Source organism: Monodon monoceros, unplaced genomic scaffold (genome assembly GCF_005190385.1).
Source record: "Monodon monoceros isolate NGI ecotype Baffin Bay Population unplaced genomic scaffold, NGI_Narwhal_1 Super_Scaffold_6, whole genome shotgun sequence".
Lineage (NCBI taxonomy): Eukaryota > Metazoa > Chordata > Mammalia > Artiodactyla > Monodontidae > Monodon > Monodon monoceros.
In genome coordinates, this window is record NW_021703783.1 from 22952750 (window position 1) to 22976708 (window position 23959).

Sequence of the window (23959 nt, forward strand, 5' to 3'; positions counted from 1 at the left end):
GAGGCCCTACACTATGATTTTAAAATATTAATCTTAATACAAGGATTGTCACTCAATAGCTATTGCATGTGTCTGCTATGTACAGAGCACTCTGTAAGAAGCTGTGTGTGATATATAAAGATGAGTATAAAGATGACATAGTTCCTGTACTAAAGAAATCTATGATCTTGTTCACACCTTTAAAATTATTCTTGAAGAAGTGTGGTAAGTAGTTTTGCTCAAGCTCAGTTAAGTTATCCCCTGGGATGATACAGAAAATCTCTGATAGGACTGAAGCTAAAACCTAAACCTGTTGAAAATTAACAAAACATTCCCTGCCTTTGGTAGCATTTTTTTCGTTATGGAATGTTTATATACATCTTTGTTTTTCTGCCTCTACATACCCTGAGAGTCTTAGTGCTTTATTTGTGTTGAGAATAGTTTAAAATAGCTTATAAAAGAAATAACTCTTTCATGTATGTTTTTGTAGTGTTGTATTCAATATAAGCCCAAGGGAAGGGTTCCTTGTGTCTTTGATATCTGTAGAGACAATTACAAAGGAAAAAAAATTATAGGGAAATGTTAAGACTAATGTTCATTTTTATACTTACAGCACACAAGAAATTTTAAGGCAGTTATTATGGTATATTACATAGGAAAACGAATATCCAGTTATGTAATGATAGATCAAGCTATAGAAGCATGCAGCTGGTACCATTGTGTATTGCTAAGTATGTCCATAATTAATATTCTAGTTCTAAAGATGGTTTTTGAACACTACCTCTTTTGTTTGGACTTTGGCACTAATAATTCCACAGTTCAGTATTATAGGCCAATTTTTTTTAAAGAAATCTTACTATTTTATTTAAAAAATCTTGTCATTATCCTATGGTACTTGACCTCCTTGAAGTTTGGAAGAAAATGAGTATATAGCATACAAATCAGTCACCAGAGGAAAAAATAACTATTCATTTGTGTTTCTTAATTATGGTGAGAAAATATTATTTTATTGCATTAACTTACCTGTCCCTCCAAATGATATAATTTACTAGAAAATCACAACTGGGTATTTAACCTGGGATTATTTGGAATCACGGCAAATAGGAAGTGAAACAGTTCTTACCATCAAGCAAAACAATTCTGCCGTAACCCAAGTCCCCCAAAAGAATGGCATTTTTCTCTCTACAAAAGATGCCATGAATATACCCAACAGAATTGTACATAGTTGTATCATCCTTTAAATTTTCTGAAGTCCAATGAATAGTATTGTATTTTGCCAAAGGTAAATTAGAGCTTTATATTATCTAGTCACAGTTTAAGAGGTTAAATTATAGTGTCTTCTATAAATTATCGTTATGGAATCTTTAGAGGACATATAATGTATAAATGAAGGGCTAATGCAGTTCTGTTAAGCAGTTCTTTATATTTTGGTTAAGCCGTGGTCAGAGGTTTATTTTCCTTTACTAGTTTACTAGTAATTTTGCAGCTTCAGAGTGACAACTATTGAATTATAGGAGTAGTAGCATCATCAGACAGTTTAACATTTGCAAAAGAAAGATAATTATTTGAAGATTTGAGACTTATTTAGAGGTTTTCAAAATATTTTTGTCTCAGTTTTAAAAAATACATACATATTTATTTAGCCTCTTAATACATGTTGTTTCCAACCAAGTAAATCTGTTTTCAAAGCAGAGATTATTTAAGAGATTTGGCATATTTTTCTTTTCTTGGCGAATGTACCAAAGGTCTGTTTTCTATAAGACATGTGTCTGTTTCAACTTACTATTTTGATTATGAGTAGTTTGTTATCCAGATAGACCTTCAAAAATAGAATATTTGCTAAAGAGTTCTTATGTATATGGTTAAATGCATATTTTAGAATGATTTAGGATTTATAAATAGCATGTAAGATAATACTGGGAACATGTTAACTATAACATATAATGCCTGAAAAAAAAAAAGGGAAAGGAAAAAAGATGATAATACTGTAAACATCTCCAATAAGGAAGTGAGTGGGTGGAATATCTTCCAGTGTTGATTTGGCTCCCCTTACAATAGTGTTAACATCTTTATATTTAACTGACCGAGCTTCCAGCGTTTACACTATCCACTTAAGTTTGTGTAGGCTCCCAAGTTTTATTACTTTTTATGAATATTGCCTTAAGATCCTGACTTCCACACTTTGCCTTATACCTTTTCACATTAGGGGCGTGAACTTCCTGGGGGGCAGCTCTTTTATGTTTGAAATTGCTCAGAGTTTCCATCTGCTTTTACTTGATTTGTGGTCTTGAAGATCATGCTTGGCCCATGGGATATTACAGTGTGCCGAGAGGATGTGGAGTTTTGTCAGCCAGTGAAATATGTCTGGTTTTTTTCTCTTCTCTTTTTTTTCAGCAGCTTTCACATGCTTCTCATCCTGTGTGGTCTTCACTAAACTGAATTTATATTTAACAGAACTACTCACCCTCTTTATCATCTTCTATGACTTGGCCTTTTTACCGAGAAGGTGTATGGAAGGAACATCTAAGCCAAAAAACTAGTCTTGGCAATAGGAAAACCTAAAACCGAAAGCTTAAAGTAGTGTTATATATGAATTTGCTTTAATATTCACAAATGTGTATTTTGTTATGCAGAATAGTATCATATTTCAGATATGTACAACTGTCAAAAAAATTTCTCATGCCAACAGTAGATTCCAAGTTTTGTCTGTGATCCACATGACATTTTTGCTTGTTTTTAGGCACTACTGCAGTCTTCAGTTAAGCAACAAGTAGAAGCTATTGAAAAACAGTACATTTCTGCAATAGAGAAACAAGCACACAAGTGTGAAGAGTTGTTAAATACTCAGGTAATAAAATTGCACATCCATTATATATTTATACTTTTCTTCTGACTCTCTTCCCCTGAGAACGCTATAGCTGTTTATTCAGTTTCATGCCATTTACTTTCCTTGGTGTATTTTGGAGAAAAAAATATGCTTATGTAAACTCAATGTTAAAGTTTCGGAATTTTATGATAGACTGAATATAGGACTAAAGGCCTAAAGTATGTAGATCATCCCCAAATTAACAATAATTCTTATGCTAATTTCTGGGTTATCATATTATTTATCAAATAACAGAAGCAAAAGATTACTGTAAATGTATAATGGCATCTGAAATGATTTTTAGTGGTACAAGATTTATAAATAACATTTGAATTTGAAGTATGTATTTATGTTTGAATTACCTTTCATTGCTTATAGGAATTAGTTTCTGTTTAAAATTTTTTTCTGGTGATTATTTTTTCTTTTCTTGATTTAATGTCTTAGAAAGCATTGCAGACATGATTACTGGATTTACATTAAACAATCAATTGAAGAGCATATATGTATATGTCATAGTATGAATAATTAGTGCAAGAAGTTCCCAGCAACACTTTTGAATAACATAACACTTGGTAGGTGAAAATAAAATCAACCTTATACAAAGGACCTATTTTGTATCACAGGAAGAAAATATCCTAATAGGAAAACAAAATTAGGTCTAGATTTTTTTTTTTTTTTAAAGAAGATGTTGGCGGTAGGGGTTTATTAATTTATTTATTTATTTTTGCTGTGTTGGGTCTTCGTTTCTGTGCGAGGGCTTTCTCTAGCTGTGGCAAGCGGGGGCCACCCTTCATCGCAGTGCGCCGGCCTCTCACTATCACGGCCTCTCTTGTTGCAGAGCACAGGCTCCAGACGCGCAGGCTCAGTAGTTGTGGCTCACGGGCCTAGTTGCTCCGCGGCATGTGGGATCCTCCCAGACCAGGGCTCGAACCCGTGTCCCCTGCATTAGCAGGCAGATTTGCAACCACTGCGCCACCAGGGGAGCCCCAGGTCTAGAATTTAAATGGAGATTTATAAACATACCATTCTATCCCCAAGACTAGGGATATCTCATTGTAGTTTTGATTTGCATTTCTCTAATGATTAATGATGTAGAGCATTCTTTCATTTGTTTGTTGGCAATCTGTATATCTTCTTTTGGACAAATGTCTGTTTAGGTCTTCTGCCCATTTTTGGACTGGGTTGTTTGTTTTTTTGATATTGAGCTTCATGAGCTGCTTGTATATTTTGGAGATTAATCATTTGTTAGTTACTTCATTTGCAAATATTTTCTCCCATTCTGAGGGTTGTCTTTTCACATTGTTTATGGTTTCCTTTGCTGTGCAAAAGCTTTTAAGTTTCATTAGGTCCCATGTGTTTATTTTTGTTTTTATTTCCATGTATCTAGGAGGTGGGTCAAAAAGGATCTTGCTGTGATTTATGTCATAGAGTGTTCTGCCTGTGTTTTCCTCTAAGAGTTTGATAGTGTCTGGCCTTACATTTAGGTCTTCAATCCATTTAGAGTTTATTTTTGTGTATGGTGTTAGGGAGTGTTCTAATTTCATACTTTTACATGTAGCTGTCCAGTTTTCCCAGCACCACTTATTGAAGAGGCTGTCTTTTCTCCACGGTATATTCTTACCTCCTTTATCAAAGATAAGGTGACCGTATATGCATGGGTTTATTGCTGGGCTTTGTATCATGTTCCATTGATCTATATTTCTGCTTTTGTGCCAGTACCATACTGTCTTAATTACTGTAGCTTTGTGGTATAGTCTGAAGTCAGGGAGCCTGATTCCTCGAGCTCCGTTTTTCTTTCTCAAGATTGTTTTGGCTATTCGGGGTCTTTTATGTTTCCATACAAATTGTGAAAATTTTTGTTCCAGTTCTGTGAAAAATGCCAGTGGTAGTTTGATAGGGATTGCATTGAATCTGTAGATTGCTTTGGGTAGTAGAGTCATTTTCACAATGTTGATTCTTCCAATCCAAGAACATGCTATATCTCTCCATCTATTTGTATCATTTTTAATTTCTTTCATCAGTATCTTATAATTTTCTGCATACAGGTCTTTTGTCTCCTTAGGTAGGTTTATTCCTTAGTATTTTATTCCTTTTGTTGCAATGGGAAATGGGAGTGTTCTCTTAATTTCACTTTCAGAGTTTTCTTTTTTTTTTTTTTTTTTTAAACATCTTTATTGGGGTATAATTGCTTTACAATGGTGTGTTAGTTTCTGCTTTATAACAAAGTGAATCAGTTATACATATACATATGTTCCCATATGTCTTCCCTCTTGCGTCTCCCTCCCTCCCACTCTCCCTATCCCACCCCTCCAGGCTGTCACAAAGCACCGAGCTAATATCCCTGTGCCTTGCGGCTGCTTCCCCCTAGCTCTCTACCTTACTACGTTTGTTAGTGTGTATATGTCCATGACTCTCTCTCGCCCTGTCAAAGCTCACCCCTCCCCCTCCCCATATCCTCAAGTCCGTTCTCCAGTAGGTCTGCGTCTTTATTCCTGTCTTACCCCTAGGTTCTTCATGACATTTTTTTCCCCCTTAAATTCCATATATATGTGTCAGCATACGGTATTTGTCTTTTTCTTTCTGACTTACTTCACTCTGTATGACAGACTCTAGGTCTATCCATCTCATTACAAATAGCTCAATTTCATTTCTTTTTAAGGCTGAGTAATATTCCGTTGTATATATGTGCCACATTTTCTTTATCCATTCATCCGATGATGGGCGCTTAGGTTGTTTCCATCTCCGGGCTATTGTAAATAGAGCTGCAATGAACATTTTGGTACATGACTCTTTTTGAATTTTGGTTTTCTCAGGGTATATGCCCAGTAGTGGGATTGCTGGGTCATATGGTAATTCTATTTGTAGTTTTTTAGGGAACCTCCATACTGTTCTCCATAGTGGCTGAACCAATTCACATTCCCACCAGCAGTGCAAGAGTGTTCCCTTTTCTCCACACCCTCTCCAGCATTTATTGTTTCTAGATTTTTTGATGATGGCCATTCTGACTGGTGTGAGATGATATCTCATTGTAGTTTTGATTTGCATTTCTCTAATGATTAATGATGTTGAGCATTCTTTCATGTGTTTGTTGGCATTCTGTATATCTTCTTTGGAGAAATGTCTATTTAGGTCTTCTGCCCATTTTTGGATTGGGTTGTTTGTTTTTTTGTTATTGAGCTGCATGAGCTGCTTGTAAATTTTGGAGATTAATCCTTTGTCATTTGCTTCATTTGCAAATATTTTCTCCCATTCTGAGGGTTGTCTTTTGGTCTTGATTATGGTTTCCTTTGCTGTGCAAAAGCTTTGAAGTTTCATTAGGTCCCATTTGTTTATTTTTGTTTTTATTTCCATTACTCTAGGAGGTGGGTCAGAAAGGATCTTGCTGTGATTTATGTCATAGAGTGTTCTGCCTATGTTTTCCTCTAAGAGTTTGATAGTTTCTGGCCTTACATTTAGGTCTTTAATCCATTTTGAGCTTATTTTTGTGTATGGTGTTAGGGAGTGATCTAATCTCATACTTTTACATGTACCTGTCCAGTTTTCCCAGCACCATTTATTGAAGAGGCTGTCCTTTCTCCACTGTACATTCCTGCCACCTTTATCAAAGATAAGGTGTCCATATGTGCGTGGGTTTATCTCTGGGCTTTCTATCCTGTTCCATTGATCTATCTTTCTGTTTTTGTGCCAGTACCATACTGTCTTGATTACTGTAGCTTTGTAGTATAGTCTGAAGTCAGGGAGCCTGATTCCTCCAGCTCCTTTTCTTGTTCTCAAGATTGCTTTGGCTATTCGGGGTCTTTTGTGTTTCCATACAAATTGTGAACTTTTTTGTTCTAGTTCTGTGAAAAATGCCAGTGGTAGTTTGATAGGGATTGCATTGAATCTGTAGATTGCTTTGGGTAGTAGAGTCATTTGCACAATGTTGATTCTTCCCATCCAAGAACATGGTATATCTCTCCATCTATTTGTATCATCTTTAATTTCTTTCATCAGTGTCTTATAATTTTCTGCATACAGGTCTTTCGTCTCCTTAGGTAGGTTTATTCCTAGATATTTTATTCTTTTTGTTGCAATGGTAAATGGGAGTGTTTTCTTGATTTCACTTTCAGATTTTTCATCATTAGTGTATAGGAATGCAAGAGATTTCTGTGCATTAATTTTGTATCCTGCTACTTTACCAAATTCATTGATTAGCTTTAGTAGTTTTCTGATAGCATCTTTAGGATTCTTTATGTATAGTATCATGTCACCTGCAAACAGTGACAGTTTTACTTCTTTTCTGATTTGGATTCCTTTTATTTCTTTTTCTTCTCTGATTGCTGTGGCTAAAACTTCCCAAACTATGTTGAATAATAGTGGTGAGAGTGGGCAACCTTGTTGTTCCTGATCTTAGTGGAAATGGTTTCAGTTTTTCACCATTGAGGACCATGTTGGCTGTGAGTTTGTCATATGCAGCCTTTGTTATGTTGAGGAAAGATTCCTCTATGCCTATACTTTCTGGAGGGTTTTTATCATAAATGGGTGTTGAATTTTGTCGAAAGCTTTCTCTGCATCTATTGAGGTGATCGTATGCTTTTTCTCCTTCAGTTTGTTAATATGATGTATCACACTGATTGATTTGCGTATATTGAAGAATCCTTGTATTCCTGGAATAAACCCCACTTGATCATGGTGTATCATCCTTTTAATGTGTTGTTGGATTCTGTTTGCTAGTATTTCGTTAAGGATTTTTGCATCTATGTTCATCAGTGATATTGGCCTGTAGTTTTCTTTCTTTGTGACATCTTTGTCTGGTTTTGGTATCACGGTGATGGTCGCCTCATAGAATGAGTTTGGGAGTGTTCCTCCCTCTGCTATATTTTGGAAGAGTTTGAGAAGGATAGGTGTTGGCTCTTCTCTAAATGTTTGATAGAATTTGCCTGTGAAGCCGTCTGGTCCTGGGCTTTTGTTTGTTGGAAGATTTTTAATCACAGTTTCAATTTCAGTGCTTGTGACCTGTCTGTTCATATTTTCTATTTCTTCCTGGTTCAGTCTCGGAATGTTGTGCATTTCTAAGAATTTGTCCATTTCTTCCAGGTTGTCCATTTTATTAGCATATAGTTGCTTGTAGTAGTCTGTCATGATCCTTTGTATTTCTGCAGTATCACTTTTTACTTCTCCTTTTTCATTTCTAATTCTATTGATTTGAGTCTTCTCCCTTTTTTTCTTGATGCGTTTGGCTAATGGTTTATCAATTTTGTTTGTCTTCTCAAAGAACTAGCTTTTAGTTTTATTGATCTTTGCTATCGTTTCCTTCATTTCTTTTTCATTTATTTCTGATCTGATCTTTATAATTTCTTTACTTCTGCTAACTTTGGAGTTTTCTTGTCCTTCCTTCTCTAATAGCTTTAGGTGTAAGCTTAGGTTGTTTTTCTGAGATGTTTCTCGTTTCTTAAGGTAGGATTGTATTGCTGTAAACTTCCTGCTTAGAACTGCTTTTGCTGCATCCCATAGGTTTTGGGTCGTCGTATTTTCATTGTCATTTGTTTCTAGGTATTTTTTGATTCCCTGTTCGATTTCTTCAGTGATCTCTTGATTGTTAAGTTGTGTATTGTTTACCTTCCATTTGTTTGTATTTTTTACAGAGCTTTTCCTGTAATTGATATATAGTGTTATAGCGTTGTAGTCAGAAAAGATACTTGATATGATTTCAGTTTTCTTAAATTTACCAAGGCTTGATTTGTGACCCATGATATGATCTATCTTGGAGAATATTCCATGAGCACTTGAGAAGAATGTGTATTCTGTTGTTTTTGGATGGAATGTCCTATAAATATCAATTAAGTCCATCTTGTTTAATGTATCATTTAAAGCTTGTGTTTCCTTATTTATTTTCATTTTGGATGATCTGTCTGTTGGTGAAAGTGGGATGTTAAAGTCTCCTACTATGATTGTGTTACTGTCGATTTCCCCTTTTACGGCTGTTAGTGTTTGCCTTATGTATTGGGGTACTCCTATGTTGGGTGCATAAATATATGCACCCATAGGAGGTGCTCCTATGTTGGGTGCATAAATATTTACAACTGTTATATCGTCTTCTTGGATTGATCCCTTGATCATTATGTAGTGTCCTTCTTTGTCTCTTGTAATAGTCTTTGTTTTAAAGTCTATATTATGTGATATGAGACATCCCCTCACTTTCAGTCTCTATGTGTCCCTAAGTCCGAAGTGGGTCTCTTGTAGACAGCATATATATGGGTCTTGTTTTTGTATCCATTCAGCCAGTCTCTGTGTTTTGGTTGGAGCATTTAATCCATTTACATTTAAGGTAGTTATCGATATGTATGTTTCTGTTACCATTTTCTTAATTGTTTTAGGTTTGTTATTGTACGTCTCTTTTTTCTCTTGTGTTACCTGCCTAGAGAAGTTCCTGTAGCATTTGTTGTAAGGCTGGTTTGGTGGTGCTGAATTCTCTTAGCTTTTGCTTGTCTGTAAAGGTTTTAATTTCTCCGTCAAATCTGAATGAGGTCCTTGCTAAGTAGAGTAATCTTGGTTGTAGGATTTTCCCTTTCATCACTTTAAATATGTACTGCCATTCCCTTCTGGCTTGCAGAGTTTCTGCTGAAAGATCAGCTGTTAACCTTATGGGTATTCCCTTGTGTGTTATTTGTTGTTTTTCCCTTGCTTCTTTTAATATGTTTTCTTGTATTTAGTTTTTGGTAGTTTGAATAATATGTGTCTTTGCTTGTTTCTCCTTGGATTTATCCTCTATGGGACTTTCTGTGCTTCCCGGACTTGATGAACTATTTCCTTTCCCATATTAGGGAAGTTTTTAACTACAATCCCTTCAAATATTTTCTCAGTCCCTTTCTTTTTCTCTTCTTCTTCTGGGACCCCTATAATTTGAATGTTGGTGCATTTAATGTTGTCCCAGAGGTCCTGAGACTGTCCTCAATTCTTTTCATTCTTTTTTCTTTATCTGCTCTGCAGTAGTTATTTCCACTATTTTATCTTCCAGGTCACTTACCCGTTATTCTGCTATTGATCCCTTCTAGTGAATTTTTTATTTCATTTATTGTGTTGTCCCTCACTGTTTGTTTCCTCTTTAGTTCTTCTAGGTCCTTGTTAAATGTTTCTTGTATTTTCTCCATTCTATTTCCAAGATTTTGGATCCTCTTTACTATCATTATTCTGAATTGTTTTTCAGGTAGACTGCCTATATTCTCTTCATTTGTTAAGTCTGGTGGGTTTTTATCTTGCTCCTTCATCTGCTGTGTGTTTCTCTGTCTTCTCATTTTGCTTACTTAACTGGGGTCTCCTTTTTGCAGGCTGCAGGTTCGTAGTTCCCGTTGTTTTTGGTGTCTGTCCCCAGTGGCTAAGGTTGTTTTTCAGTGGCTTGTGTAGACTTCCTGGTGTAGGGGACTAGTGCCTGTGTTCTGGTGGATGAGGCTGGATCTTGTCTTTCTGGTGGGCAGGTCCACGTGTGGTGGTGTGTTTTGGGGTGTCTGTGGCCTTATTATGATTTTAGGTAGCCTCTCTGCTAATCGAGGGTGTTGTGTTCCTTTCTTGCTAGTTGTTTGGCATAGGGTATCCAACACTGTATCTTGCAGGTTGTTGAGTGGAGCTGGGTCTTGGCGTTGAGATGGAGATCTCTGGGAGATTTCGCCGTTTCATATTACGTGGAGCTGGGAGGTCTCTTGTGGACCAGTGTCCTGAACTTGGCTCTCCCACCTCAGAGGCACAGCCCTGACACCTGGCAATCCTGTACTGCACTGAAGGATTCTTCATGTGTGATGTCATTCATTAAAATAAAGCCCATGGCCCCACGATAATAGGCTGTGGTGATAGCCCTGTGTCTTTCCTGGCCTGCTGTGTTCTGCTAGTGTTGGAGGGTCTCCTGCAGAGGCAGGGGGCAGCAGTGGCTCACCAACGGACATAGACACTGGCAGCAGAAGTTCTGGGAAGTACCCCTTGGCGTGAGCCCTCCTCAGTGTCTTTTTAATAAATGGCTTGGAAGAGGAAATATACAAGAAATTTTATAAATTTGATGTAACAATTATACTCTTTTGGGTGGTGAAATACCAGGGTGTCAGAGATATGAAGTATATGACTACGTTAATAGACAGAAAACTCACAGAGAAGAATAGGTCATAAGAGCATAAGGCATGAATTAGCCAAGCCAGGCTAGGTTATGCCCTAAACCCTCTGGCTTCAGACAGCAACGGTTTATGTCTTACTAATTCTCCATGTACATTGAGAATTCTTTGGGGGCTCAGTCTCATGATGTCCTCACCCTAGGAACTAGCCTGATAGCATTGTTCCTGTTGGAACATTACCTGTTATCTTGTAGAGTGAAAAAAAGCCCAGTCAGATTTCCTACTGGTAAGTCAGCATTCTGGACTGGAAATGACACTTCCACTCCCAATTTGTATCTACAGTGCCCCACACAGTCATAATGGGGCCAGGAAGTGAGATCCTGCTATAAATCTGGAAGGGAGAGCACAGGAAATATTTGATAAGCAGAACTAATATACCACGGTCTGCTCTTTTGTTCACCAAGTATTCCCAGTCTCCATGTCTCAGGCAAATTTGCTTACCTGCCCACATGGGAGTGGTAAGTTCTATCCAGCTATAGCCTCAAGCTCAGAAGTCCAGGATCGTTGAGTCACAGGTGAGAATGTGTTGCAGTCTCTATATCATCAGTTTCATATATATAGTCCCTTTTGACCTGAAGTGCCAGAAACTGAAATGTATGTTGTTTATCCCCAACATATCTAGTATATAGTGGCAAGATAAAGGTTGGGTATGTACTGTGAATGGTCTCAGTAGGAAAGATGAAGAATCAGAGATACACAGCTATCGTTAGTATGTGGCAATTCTAAAATCTCAATGAACAGATTCAGTAAGTATCTCTGCTGTGGGGGTAGGATTGCTCTTTGATTTACTGTGATTTACTGTGAGTGGATTTACTGTGATTTACTTTTCAGAGTTTAGGGCCAGGGTCTCTAGCCCATTGTTCTTTATGATCTTGTAGGGTTAAAATTTTTCAGTATCTTTTTTTTGGCTCTACCTAATGTGAGTATTGGAGATTATACCATTTCTTGGCCAGCTTCCTGTCTATATAAATTCAGGAGCCCTGGGTCATTTTAGGGTAGCAAATAGTCACAGTTCAGGATAATGATTCTTTTGGCTTTTTATCTGTTTGATTGCAAACAGCTCCATTTGTCAGATGCAGACCCATTGTTATTTTAGCGACCTATGTTCCAGATTGAATATGTGTATATGCTTTCCACCCTCATGCGTGCCTATCTGTCTGTGTCTCTCCCTTTCTGATTAAAGATAACTTTTTTATCAAACCTGGGTTGAGGAAATCCCAGTTGGTCTCTTTTCCCCAAACCATTTGGTCCAAATGAAAGGACGTACAGGACAGTCACAGCCTTATTGGCACTTTGCTTGGAGGCACTTTAACCCATTGAATCTTTAACAGTGGGTATGACTACGTATTTGCTATTTGCAATAGCATGTTAAAGAATAAAATACCATGGAATCAATTTAACGAAGGAACAGAAAGACTTGTAAACTAAAAATGACAAAACATTGCTGAAAGAAATGAAAAATAACCTAAATAAATGGAAAGACATCCCATGTTCATCAACTGAAATATATTTGGTGAAGAGCACTCAAGACTACCACAGGACATTTACAGGATCATAAGAAATTCAGTGTGATGAAATACTATTTAAAAAACTAGACACTTAAAGGGAAGATGATTATTAGGTAAAAATCATGTAAAGTGTAGAAATGGTATCTCACACATGTTTTTCAAATCATATTTCTTGAGATGTCATTTGAAATTTGAAAGAAGTAAATTTAATTTAATAAAAATAATACCTGAATGATTCCTTGGAATAATTTAGTTCAACCTTTCATGTGTATATGTGTCTCTTTTTTTCTCTTGCTCTCATTTTTTTCTGTTCTTTTCAAATTAGGAATTTAAGGGAAAAGCAAGTTAACACTAAAGAGTAGTTACAAGCCTGTGCACTGGAGTCAGACTGCCTGAATTATCCCTGGCTTTGTCACTTAGCTGTGTTTCTGTGGAATGTCCCTTAACCTCTCTGCCTTATTTTTCTCATCTATAAAATGTAATTCCTACCTCATAGGATTGTTATGAGTATTATATGACATCAGATTTGCATAGTGCTTAGGATAGAACTTGGCACATTCTAGGCAGTTGTTGATATTAGCTATATTATTATCAACTTTGTTATTCTTGGCCAAGATCAGTTGTCTGGCTACTCTCAGAATCAGGGCTAGGATTCACATTTTCTGATTTCTAGTCTACAGAAGAAAGGCTACTTATTTGTAGTTCATGTTTTGTCATGTGTGTGGTATAAAAATGTCATCAGCCTTTAAATTTTTGAACATTTGTCCTGGGGCCACTTATATGAATGCTAGATCAACACTTTGTCCCTCTCTCTCTCTTCCTTATTCAATGAGGGCCTTTTATATGACTGGCACTCTGCTGGATTATATGGATATAAAGTGAGCAAGACAGTCCTTCTAGTAAGTAAGGAAGACAGATGACATAATTACAAAGTAGTGTGGTAAGTCATGATGAAATAAAATGTTACATGAGAGTACATTAAAGGAGTATATAACTCCTTCATTTTGAGTAAGGGAAGACTTGCTGGACTAATGATGAGTTCTCTGAGCATTCATAGATTTTAGTGACGTCAGACCTGAGAATTGAGCATGAGAGAGGTATGTGGAATAGCACATTCAAAATCCTTTAGATGAGAGAGTGTAATATAGATGTTTGACAAGGGGTGAGGCTATTTGAGACTGCCAAATGAAAGTTAATTTTATGCCATAGAAAGGATCATAAAGGACCTTGTCTGCCGCATTATCTGACAGGAAATTGGGTGCTATTAAAAGATATTAACTAGAGAAGGGACATTTGTCCCAATTTGTTGTTATTGTTTGTTTTCTTATGATTGAATTTTAAGAGTTCTTTACATATTCTGGATATAAATCTTTCCTCAGATATTTGATGTTCAAATACTTTACCATAGTCTATGGCTTGTCTTTTCTTCTAATGTATTTACAAGAGCAGACATTTTAAATGATATGAAATGCAGTTTTTCAGTTTTCTTTCTATGGGTCATTCTTTTGGTGTTATATGTAAGAAGACTTAACCTAACCCAAAATCAAAAAGATTTTCTTCTATGTTTAATTTTAAAAGTTTTAGTTCATAATTTCAGGTTTATAAGTGATGTCAAAGTACTCCATTGATTTTTATATATGGTTCTAGATATGGATTGAAGTTCCCTTTTTTTGCATATGGATATCTAAGCATTATAGTCTTAATTGCTAAAAAGACTCTTCTTTTACCAGTAAATTTCCTTTGCACCTTCATCAAAAAAATCAATCATGTATGTGTGGGTTTATTACTTGACTCTCTACCAGTTCCATTTATCTATTTGTCTATCTCAGCTCCAGTACTATACTGTTTATTTACTGTAGATATTTAATAAGTCTTGAAGTCCTGCAATATTGTTCTTATATTTCAAAGTTGTTTTGGCTATTCTAGGTCATTCATATTTCCATGTAATTTTTATAATCAGCCTGTCAATTTCTACAGCAAAGCATGCTGGGATGTTTTGAACTGTGTTTACTCACAACCAAATACTCTTGACACCAAATATGTGGGTTTTAACGCCAAGCAATTCTCTAGTTCTATGTGGACACCAACTGGATGTCTTAAAGTCAATTTAATTCTGACACTACCCAGAGTTAGTGCAGAGCCCACTGGTTAAGGGCTCAGTTCCATAAGACTACCCTACTTCAAATGCCAGTCCCAAGTCCTAGGCCTCCTGTATTTCTGACCAACTGGCTATAAATCAGGGGTTTCCACAAATGCCTCCCGAGGTTTGATAATCTGTTAGAATGGCTCACACAACTCAGGAATATGCTTTACTTACTATTGCCAATTTATTATAAAGGATGAAACTTAGGAACAGCCAAATGGAAGAGATGCATAGGGCAAAGTAAGGATGAGAAGGGGCACTGTGAAGCATTCATACCTTCTCTGGGTATGTCACTCTCCCAGCACCTTGATGTGTTCACTAACTTGGAAGCTCTCTGAATCCTGTTGTTTAGGGGTTTAGAGGTTTCATTACATGGGTATGATTAATTAAATCATTGGCCATTGTTGATTAACTCAGTCTTCAGCACCTCTCCCTTCCCTAGAAGTTGGGGAAGAGGGTGAGGCTGAATGTTCCAACCCTCCAGTCACATGATTTGGTCCTCTGACAATCAGCCCCCATCCTGAAGCTATCGAGGGGCCTACCAAGAGTCTCCTCATTAGCATAAACTCATGTATGGTTGAAAGAGTCTTGTTGTGTTAACAAAAGATACTCCTTTCACTCCTTTTACTCTGGAAATTCCAAGGGTTTTAGAAGCCTTGTGCTGGGAACTGGGGGTAAAGACCTAATATGAATTTCTTATTGTATCACAGATATTGATTAGGATTGTGTTGAATCTATTTAGATGCAATTGACAACTTTACAATGCTTAGTCTTTTTACCTTAGAACACAGTTTATTGCTCCACTTAGTTAGGTCTTTTTTTTTTTCCTTTTTAAATTTTATTTTATTTATTTTTTATACAGCAGGTTCTTATTAGTTATCAATTTTGTACATATTAGTGTATATATGTCAATCCCAATCTCCCAATTAGTTAGGTCTTTTTAAATTTCCCAGTTTAAAATTTTTCACTGTTCAGGTCTAGCACATTTTTTTTTGGTCAAATTTATCTCAATGTATTTCATATTTCTTTAATGCTAGTTTGACATTTATTTATTTTTTTAATTACCCAATGCCTGTTGCTAGTACATAGAAATACAGTTGATTGTTGTGTATTGGTCTTGTATTCTGTAATGATACTAAAATCCATTATTAGTTTAAGCACACTTTTTTGCAGAGTCCATGGGATTTTCTACATAGTTGTTGTCTGAGAGGAGAGGCATTGTTGCATCTTCCAGTTAATCTTGATGCCTTTTGTTTCTTTTTCTTAACTTATTGAACTGGCTGAACCGCTAATAAATGTTAAAGTAGAAAGATATCTTTGCCTTTTTTTTTTTTTGACCATGGGAAGAAAACATTCAATTTTTAATCATTAGATATAAAGTTAGCTATAGACATCCTTGTGAAAAGCCATTTATTAGGTTGAGTATTTTTCTTCCTACTCTGAGTTTTTATTCCAGGAATAGATGTTGGATTTTGTCAAACAAATATATATTATATACATATATATATGCATATATATGTGTATGTATATGTATGTGTGTGTAATTTTTTCATAAAACTTTAGTGATGTCTCTTATTTTATTCCAGATATTAGTAATCTGTGTCTTCTTTTTTCCTCATTAATTTTGTAGAGGTTTATAATTTTTTTCATCAATTCAAAGAGTCAGCTTTTGATTTCATTGATTTTCTTTTTGTTTTTTCTGATTTCTACATCACTGATTTCTACTCTGACCTTTATTATTTTATTTCTTTAGCTTAATTTTAATTTGGGTTTTAATTTGCACTTATTCTAGTGTCTTAAAGTAGAAGTTTAGGTCATTGATTGAAATCTTTTTTCTATAAATAACCTATTTAGTGATGTAAATTTTTTTCTAAGTACTACTTTAGATATGTGTCTCACAGTTTCAAATGTCATTGTCATTTTCAATGAGAAAAAATACTTTTAAAATTCTCTGTTGATGTCTTTTTTTACCCTTGGATTCTTTAGAAATGTGTTATTTAGTTTTCAGATATTCTGTGGTTTTCCAGATGTACTTCTTTTACTGATTTCTAATCTCATTGTAGTGTAGACAGAGACTATACTTCATATGATTTAAACGCTTTTCTGAGATTTGTTTTATGGCCCATAATACAGTCTGTATTGGCAAATGTTTTTTGTCTACTTGAAAAGAATGTTCATTCTTCTGTTGGTGGAGTTCTTAATAAATATCATTTAGATCAAGTGTTTTGGTCATGTTGTTCAAGTCTTCCATGTTGTTACAGATTTTTGTTCTATTTGTCTACCAGTTATTGAGAGGCATGTGTTAAAATGTCTGACTATACTTATGCATTTGACTGGTTCCCCTTGGAGTTCTGTTTTTTGTTTTGTTTTGTTTTGTTTTGACCCCCAGCAATTTGAAACACTTCTATTTGGTGCATAAACATTTAGGATTATTATGTTTTCTTCACATAATTTTACCTTTAACACTATGAAATGCCCACCTCTTTCTCTGATAATATTATTTGCTATGAAATCTACTTCATATGATATTAATATAGTTTCTTCACCTTTCTTTTGATTATCATTAGAATGGTATATTTTCTCCTATCCTCATACTTTTAACTTATTTGTATCTTTATGTTTAAAACAAGATTCTTGTAGAAAGCATGTAGTTAACTCTTACTCCTTTTATCTAATCACTGCCTTTTCATTATATTTTTAAAACTCTTTACATTTAATGTGATTGTCAGTATTTTGGGGTTTTAAAGGTAATATCTTGCTGTTTGTTTTCTATCTGTTCCACGTATTCTTCGTTTTCTTTTTCTGCCGACTTTTGGATTATTTTAATTATTTCATTTTATGTCCTCTATTGGTTTATCATTTACAAGTCTTTGTTGTTTTATTTTTTGATTGCCTTAAGGGAAGTTTGGAAAATCTTTTCCAAAAAGGATAGATAGTAAATATTTTAGGCTCACTATTTAACTCTGCTGTTATAGAGAGAAAGCAGCTATAAACAATTTGTGAATGAATACTGCTGTGTTTCAATAGAAATTCAATAAAAATCAAGCTCCAGATTAGATTTGAACTGAGGTTTGCCAGTCTCACTTATCTAGAACAAGAACTGGTGTAACTTAGAGAATTTTAATATCTTGAGCTCTTAATTTCCTCCTTATGATAATTTTTTTTCTCAAATTTTGTTTATTATGAAAATCCCTTGTACTTCACTTGTTAATAATGTTCTCTTCCCTGCAGAGTCTGATGCAGTAAATCCAGTGGGGCAAAGGAATATATGAGGTTGAACCTTATGAAGCTGGCAGTATTTAGCTGTTTTTAGTCTATGAAAACAGCATTTTTATGTGCTTCAATCTGTTGTATTTTTAACAAGAATCCAGGAGACTGTTTTGTTTCCACAATATTAGGAAACACCATTTTGGGCAATGTTTTCCAAATTTCTTGCTAATGAGAATACTGGGGATATTTGTTCACTATTCAGATTAACAAGCTTCTTGTCTATTAATTTTTATTCTTAATGATTTAGTTGTATTCCAAGTATAGGTATTTCTAATAGACTAATCAGGTAATACTTATCAGAGAACTTTGAGAAACACTCTTTGGTATTGCCTCTGTATTGCTCATCTTCAGCACTCATTATGCTTAATTCCTCACCCTTCAAGTTTCAGAAATTTAGAGGAAGGAATTCCATTCCCCCACTTTATTTAGGTGTTTTTAACATCAGATCAGTTAAAGGGATATGTTAGAAGAAAGGACATGTCAATTTTTGCTATCTTTGTGAACTAAGAAGCCACTTCAAATGGTGTCTTTTATTCTTTATTAGTAGTTTGGATTGGGGCAACTATGTAATTTCTTTGTGCCTCTTTTTAAAATCTCTAAATTACAGTTAATTGAAGTATCTCAGCAGGGCTATATAAAGATTAAATGAAGCACAGCGCCTAGAATATAGTAATATTCAATAACTAGTAGCTATAGTTATGTGGAGAAATCTCTTGATCAGTTCCTTTGTGATTACTTTCATGCAAAGGGTGTCCATTCTCCTGAAATATGAGAAATAGTTCACTCATCCATTTTTATGTTTTTTTACGGTTTCCTTTTTGAAAGAATGTTTAGATTTTTCAATCTAGCTATAATTTGTGTTAGCATTTGGCAGTTTTATTTTTTTAAAAACATAATTTTTGTATAAGGTTTGGGTAATTCCTTCTCCATTGATTTTGAAACTTCCCTTATCACATATTTTAATTGCATTTCCTGTAATTAAATAGAGCAAACACAAAATTAATAGATGTAGTATCAAGAGTTAACAAATGATTCTGTAGGGGAGGAAAAAATTGTTTTCCCTACTACCATGATGTGTTCTCTGGCTGGGGCCCTTAAATTGAACGGACAAAAGGCAGACTAACAAGAGAAAACCATATGGATTTATTTAACATAATTTTACATGACATGGGAGCCTTCATAAAGACCCAAAGAAACAGTTATATCTGAGTGTTTTTATACTAGGATTCGTGCAGTAAAGTCATGGAAAAACATGATAGGACAAAAAGGTGTGCCGTAAGGGTAGTAAACTGGGGGAAGCTTAGTAAAACCTGTTACTTTGTATTCCTCTTGGCATCCCTCTGCCTTCAGAGATAAGGATGCGCCTTTCCTCAGGGTATGGAGAGGGCCCTTCTGACAAGAGCGTCTTTCTATCTGCGTTGGGCAAGAAGGAGGAGGTCAGAGACTCCTTCTCACATGTGCCTTTCCTCAAGTTCCTTTAGCTTAAAATATTGAATATATCAAGGTGTCATATTTTGAGATAGCGTGTTCTGAACTCCACCAGTTTCATTATGACACATTTACTTCAGATCTTTTACATTGGGGGTGGGGTGACAAATAAAGGTAAGGCTCAACTTCTCTGTCATGTTTTGCTTCCTCCTCCTTCCCTAAAGAGCCAACATTATACAGAGTTTACCATGTTTTTGCTCTTACTCCATGTACCCACAACTATTTAATATTTAGTTCTAGTTTGTTCTTAAATTCCCCAAAATGTTATTGTCATTATTTCATTTCTTATTATGATATACTCACATATTTATGAATTTTTTATTTCATTTTACTTCTTGCCTTCTCTCCTTTCTCATGTGTTCAATTTACTTCCTATATTATAGTCTTTATTAACTCTACAGTATAAACTTACTTAATTTTTGTTTTTCTGATAATTTTTGTTACACCCTAATTTGTGAATGATATTTCAGTGTTACATAAAATTCTGTAACAGTTATTTTCCTTGAAGATATTATTTCATTGTCTTTAAATCTTTATTGTTGTTTATGAGGTGTCTAATGTTAGTTCATTTATTGATATTTTGTAGATAGTCTTTAATCCTTGGTTGTTTTTAGTAGTTTCTCCTTATCTTTGGTGTTCTGTAATTTTACTTTTAAGTTATTTTTGACTTTTTAAACATCCTGTGCAGGCATGGCAGTGGTATCTAACGACCCACCAAAATTTGTTCTTCTTCTTACCTAGTAGAGTTGTCACTGGCTAGCCGCTGCTCCCCCAGGGAGCCTTTTCCCTTGCTTTTATGGGGTTGATGCAGTTCTTAAAAGCCTCTTTTTGCTATTATATCCTCCCGTGAAATACCTGTCAAATAAAACAGTCGATATGAAATAAGTTTTTTCAAATTCAGCAGTTTAATTTATATTATGATTTCCCTGGACAGTAAACAAAGTTCAAGTAAGTTAACTTTTCATCAGTGATTTGTGAATGAAAGTAATGTGTATCACTTCCTGGCCAAGACAGTTAAGAAGTAGATGGGCTCTGTCTGCCATCTCTTTCTTCTTTTGCTTGTAAGAGAAATATTAAAGTGCTTTGTCAGTGACAGAACCATAGACATGGGGAGATTAAATTACCATTTGGAGGGAATCTGTTATTTAGGAACACTTCTATGAAGAAGAAAGAAAACATATTAAGTCATTGAAATTTTGGGAATTATTTGTTGACGGCAGCTAGCATTATCTTAATATATGAAGACGCATTTGGCTTCATTATCTTTCAAAAACTTTATACCGTTAATCAAATATATTTTTTTAGAACCCAAACTTTATCACAGAAGTATATGCATCTAGAAACCCACTGAAAAGTTTACCAGTTAAGAATTACTACTGTAATAAATAAACATAGGCAAGAAGTCAGACAGGTTGGATTACAAGCAAGTAAAAAGTCCTTGGTTTCTCTGTGTGTAGGACAACATGGAAAGTGAGAGTTCATTTTAGTTGAAAAGTGGGTAAGATTTGAATATTAATGTATGAAAGTGTCCAAAAATGTGATTGAAAAGGAGAAAAGTACCCAGCATTTTAAAAATTGGTTTAATTTTAAAAATTTACTTTGACTAGAATACATTTAAATTGAGAGAAAATCATATCTGGCTTGAATTGAGATTAAGGAATGGTGATTTATGCCTGGTCTCCTGAATATCCTACATATCACATTGTTCTCTTCTGTATGGCACAGGCATTTGTTCACACTTGGTTTTCTGAGTATCATCTCTAGACCATGGGGATGTTTTAAAATATTCCCTGCATTCATTTAGAGGAAAATTGGTAGTCATAGATTGTTACAAGGCACCCACTCTCATTCTGCTTGGGCAGAACAGAAAAATATTGTTGTCTTGGCACCTTAAATATAGAAAAAAGAAACACAGAGGAAAGCCCATGGAGAGAAGAACTAAGGGCAAGAAGGTAGCAGTAAACCAAGTGGCATATTGTTAAATCACACCCTAGTGAGATATATTCTATGTTTGAATCCCTTAGAAACAATGAGAACACCATTTCCCCTTATTGAAGACAGTAATGCTTTAGAACTGAAAATCAGACCTTTTTGGTGGAGGTCGGAGTGCAATTCTTCTTACTGCCCAAATAGTATGGAAAAAATTAAATGAAGATAACCCAAGGGTTTCAAGTATAATTAGCTAGCATTTTAGTACTATTATGGGCTCAGATACTCATTATCTTTTTATAGCCTACTTTAATGTTTATCTACTTTAATCATTTTTCCCCATTTTCTTTAAGGTTCATTTCTTGACATCCAGTTTAGGAGTCAGCTTAAAATGTTAATTATTTGTTTGTAAAGTACATTTTAAAATAAGTATTTTGAAGTAAATTTATTGTTAATGAGGATATATCCGTGAAATCATAATATAAAATATGCAAAGTGTGATTTTACGTGTAACATTGTGATTTGCAAATAACCTTTTAAAATGAATATATTGCATTAGGAAAACTATGTTTATTTAAGTTTTTTTTCTCAGTACAGGAAACAATTGTTTTTAATTGAAATTTGTTTCTCTACCTAAAAAAATTTTGCTAAGATCTATGTTTAATATATAGTGGTTATGATCAATGTGGAAGATATGATTAAAAAAACCAAGAATAAAGTGAAAAAAGTGTTGAAGGGCTTCCCTGGTGGCACAGTGGTTGAGAGTCCGCCTGCCAATGCAGGGGACGCGGGTTCGTGCCCCGGTCCGGGAGGATCCCACATGCCACGGAGCGGCTGGGCCTGTGAGCCATGGCCGCTGAGCCTGCGCGTCCGGAGCCTGTGCTCCGCAACGGGAGAGGCCACAACAGTGAGAGGCCCACGTACCGCAAAAAAAAAAAAAAAAAAAAAAAAGTGTTGAAATTACTTTCTGAAGAGTTTCAGCATATTTTATGTCTTTTTATTAATGATATAATTCATTACAAAAGCTATTTGAGTATAATTGTCAGGATACTTTCAGAATATTCAATGTTGATCAATGTTTTTTTCTTTTTTTCCTGAAGATTTATTTGTGAGATAATTTGTCCTGGAGCAGGAATGGCCCTTAAAACTTTGTTATATTTGGATGAGAAGTCAGTATGTAGAGAGCATTCCCCATCCAGTTGGTGTTCCCAAAAATCTGATACAGGAAAAAAAGATACTAATCTTTACATCTAATAAACTTCTTATTAACTTTCTCTCTTTACAGCATTATTTCTTACAGGAGGGGGTTATGCCACTATCACTATTACCATTGTTGCTGCTGCACTAGTTTGGTATATATAGGTAGGAACTATTTTGGAAATTGTATTTTTCTTTTACCAGTATTTTCCTATCCAAAAACTTCTTGTGTGTAATCAGGGTGCATAGATGTGAATGTGTGTGTTTATGTATACTGTTACGGAAAAAATTATTGTCACTCTTATTTGAATGGTAAGGAATACTTCATTCAAGACTGTTGTGATAGGTGTCAAGATTATTGCAATAAGGGAAAGAGATTGGGCTCAACTCATTGCAACAAGAACAAGTGGGAATTTATAGCTAGGGAAGCAGGTTAGGGGGATTAGTGGATGGAAGATTACTATGAGACATCACGAGTAGGGGGGATTCTTGCTAAACTGATATAACAGAATTCTTGTTGAGGGCAATCCAAAGGGTTCAGATGTCAAGGACAGGGATAAGGAATTCGATTAAGTACGGACAGTGATCAGTTATCAAGAGTGAGGAACGAGGAATTTGATTGGGTATCAAGGGTTGGGGGGATTCTCTATAACCTGACTTAGCAGGATTCTTGCTAATATTGGGCCTTGCAGACCTGGCCAGGATGGGGGCCAAGGTTGAGGCCTAGTAGAGAAGAGGGCTTAGAGAATCCTGATTAAAGTTTGGTCAGGACATGTCTTATCAGTACTCATCAATACTCAGATACACCCATCAGTATCAATGATTATATACATATTTATTATGTATATGTTATTATGTATATGAGTGATTATAGACATATAAACTGGCCTCTTCCTCCTGTTGGCCTTGATCTTTGCATTCAGTTATGTTGCTTTGGTGGCCTCTGTCTCATCTTGTTCTGTGCTTTTATTTGTACTTCTTGAACCTTGCTACTGCTCTTCCCATATTCCCTAAAATTTGCTCTGTCTGTGATGATCAATCCCTTGTATAATGGCACCAGGAACCTATATGAGCTTCTAGTACTGGGCCTGGAATTTAGAATATTTGCTTTCACACAATTCTTTACATGCAAAGTGGGTGGTTATTGGCTTTTTTCCCTTTATTTTTTAATTAAAAAAGCTATAATTAGCATACCATAAAATTCATCCATGTGAAAGTAGTCCTGTGCGTTTTGACAAACACAATCATATAAGGAACCACAATCAAAATACAGAAGAATTACATCACCCCAAAATATTTTTCTGTGCTGTTTGTAGCCACTGTAATTTCTTCATCCCTGATGTGTGACAACCACTCATCTGTTTTATGTACCTATAGTTTTGCCTTTTCTATAATATCATATAAATAGAACCCAGTAGTATGTTGCCTTTTGAGACTGATTTCT

At 35.2% G+C, this 23959-nt stretch overlaps 1 protein-coding gene across 8 annotated transcripts in view; it reads left to right on the forward strand.

The window, feature by feature from the left end:
- Positions 1-23959, forward strand: part of CCDC91 (coiled-coil domain containing 91) — a 405594-nt gene that overhangs the window by 216909 nt on the left and 164726 nt on the right. For 7 of the 8 annotated variants that reach the window (XR_003791182.1, XM_029206060.1, XM_029206061.1 and 4 more), the window contains one exon: positions 2720-2827. The exons of the other annotated variant lie outside the window; for it this stretch is intronic. Coding sequence is in view for 6 of the 7 variants with exons in the window: in XM_029206060.1 (XP_029061893.1) it covers positions 2720-2827 (108 nt within the window). In the remaining variant the exon portion in view is untranslated. The remainder of the gene's footprint in view (positions 1-2719; positions 2828-23959) is intronic. 8 annotated transcript variants of the gene reach the window in all.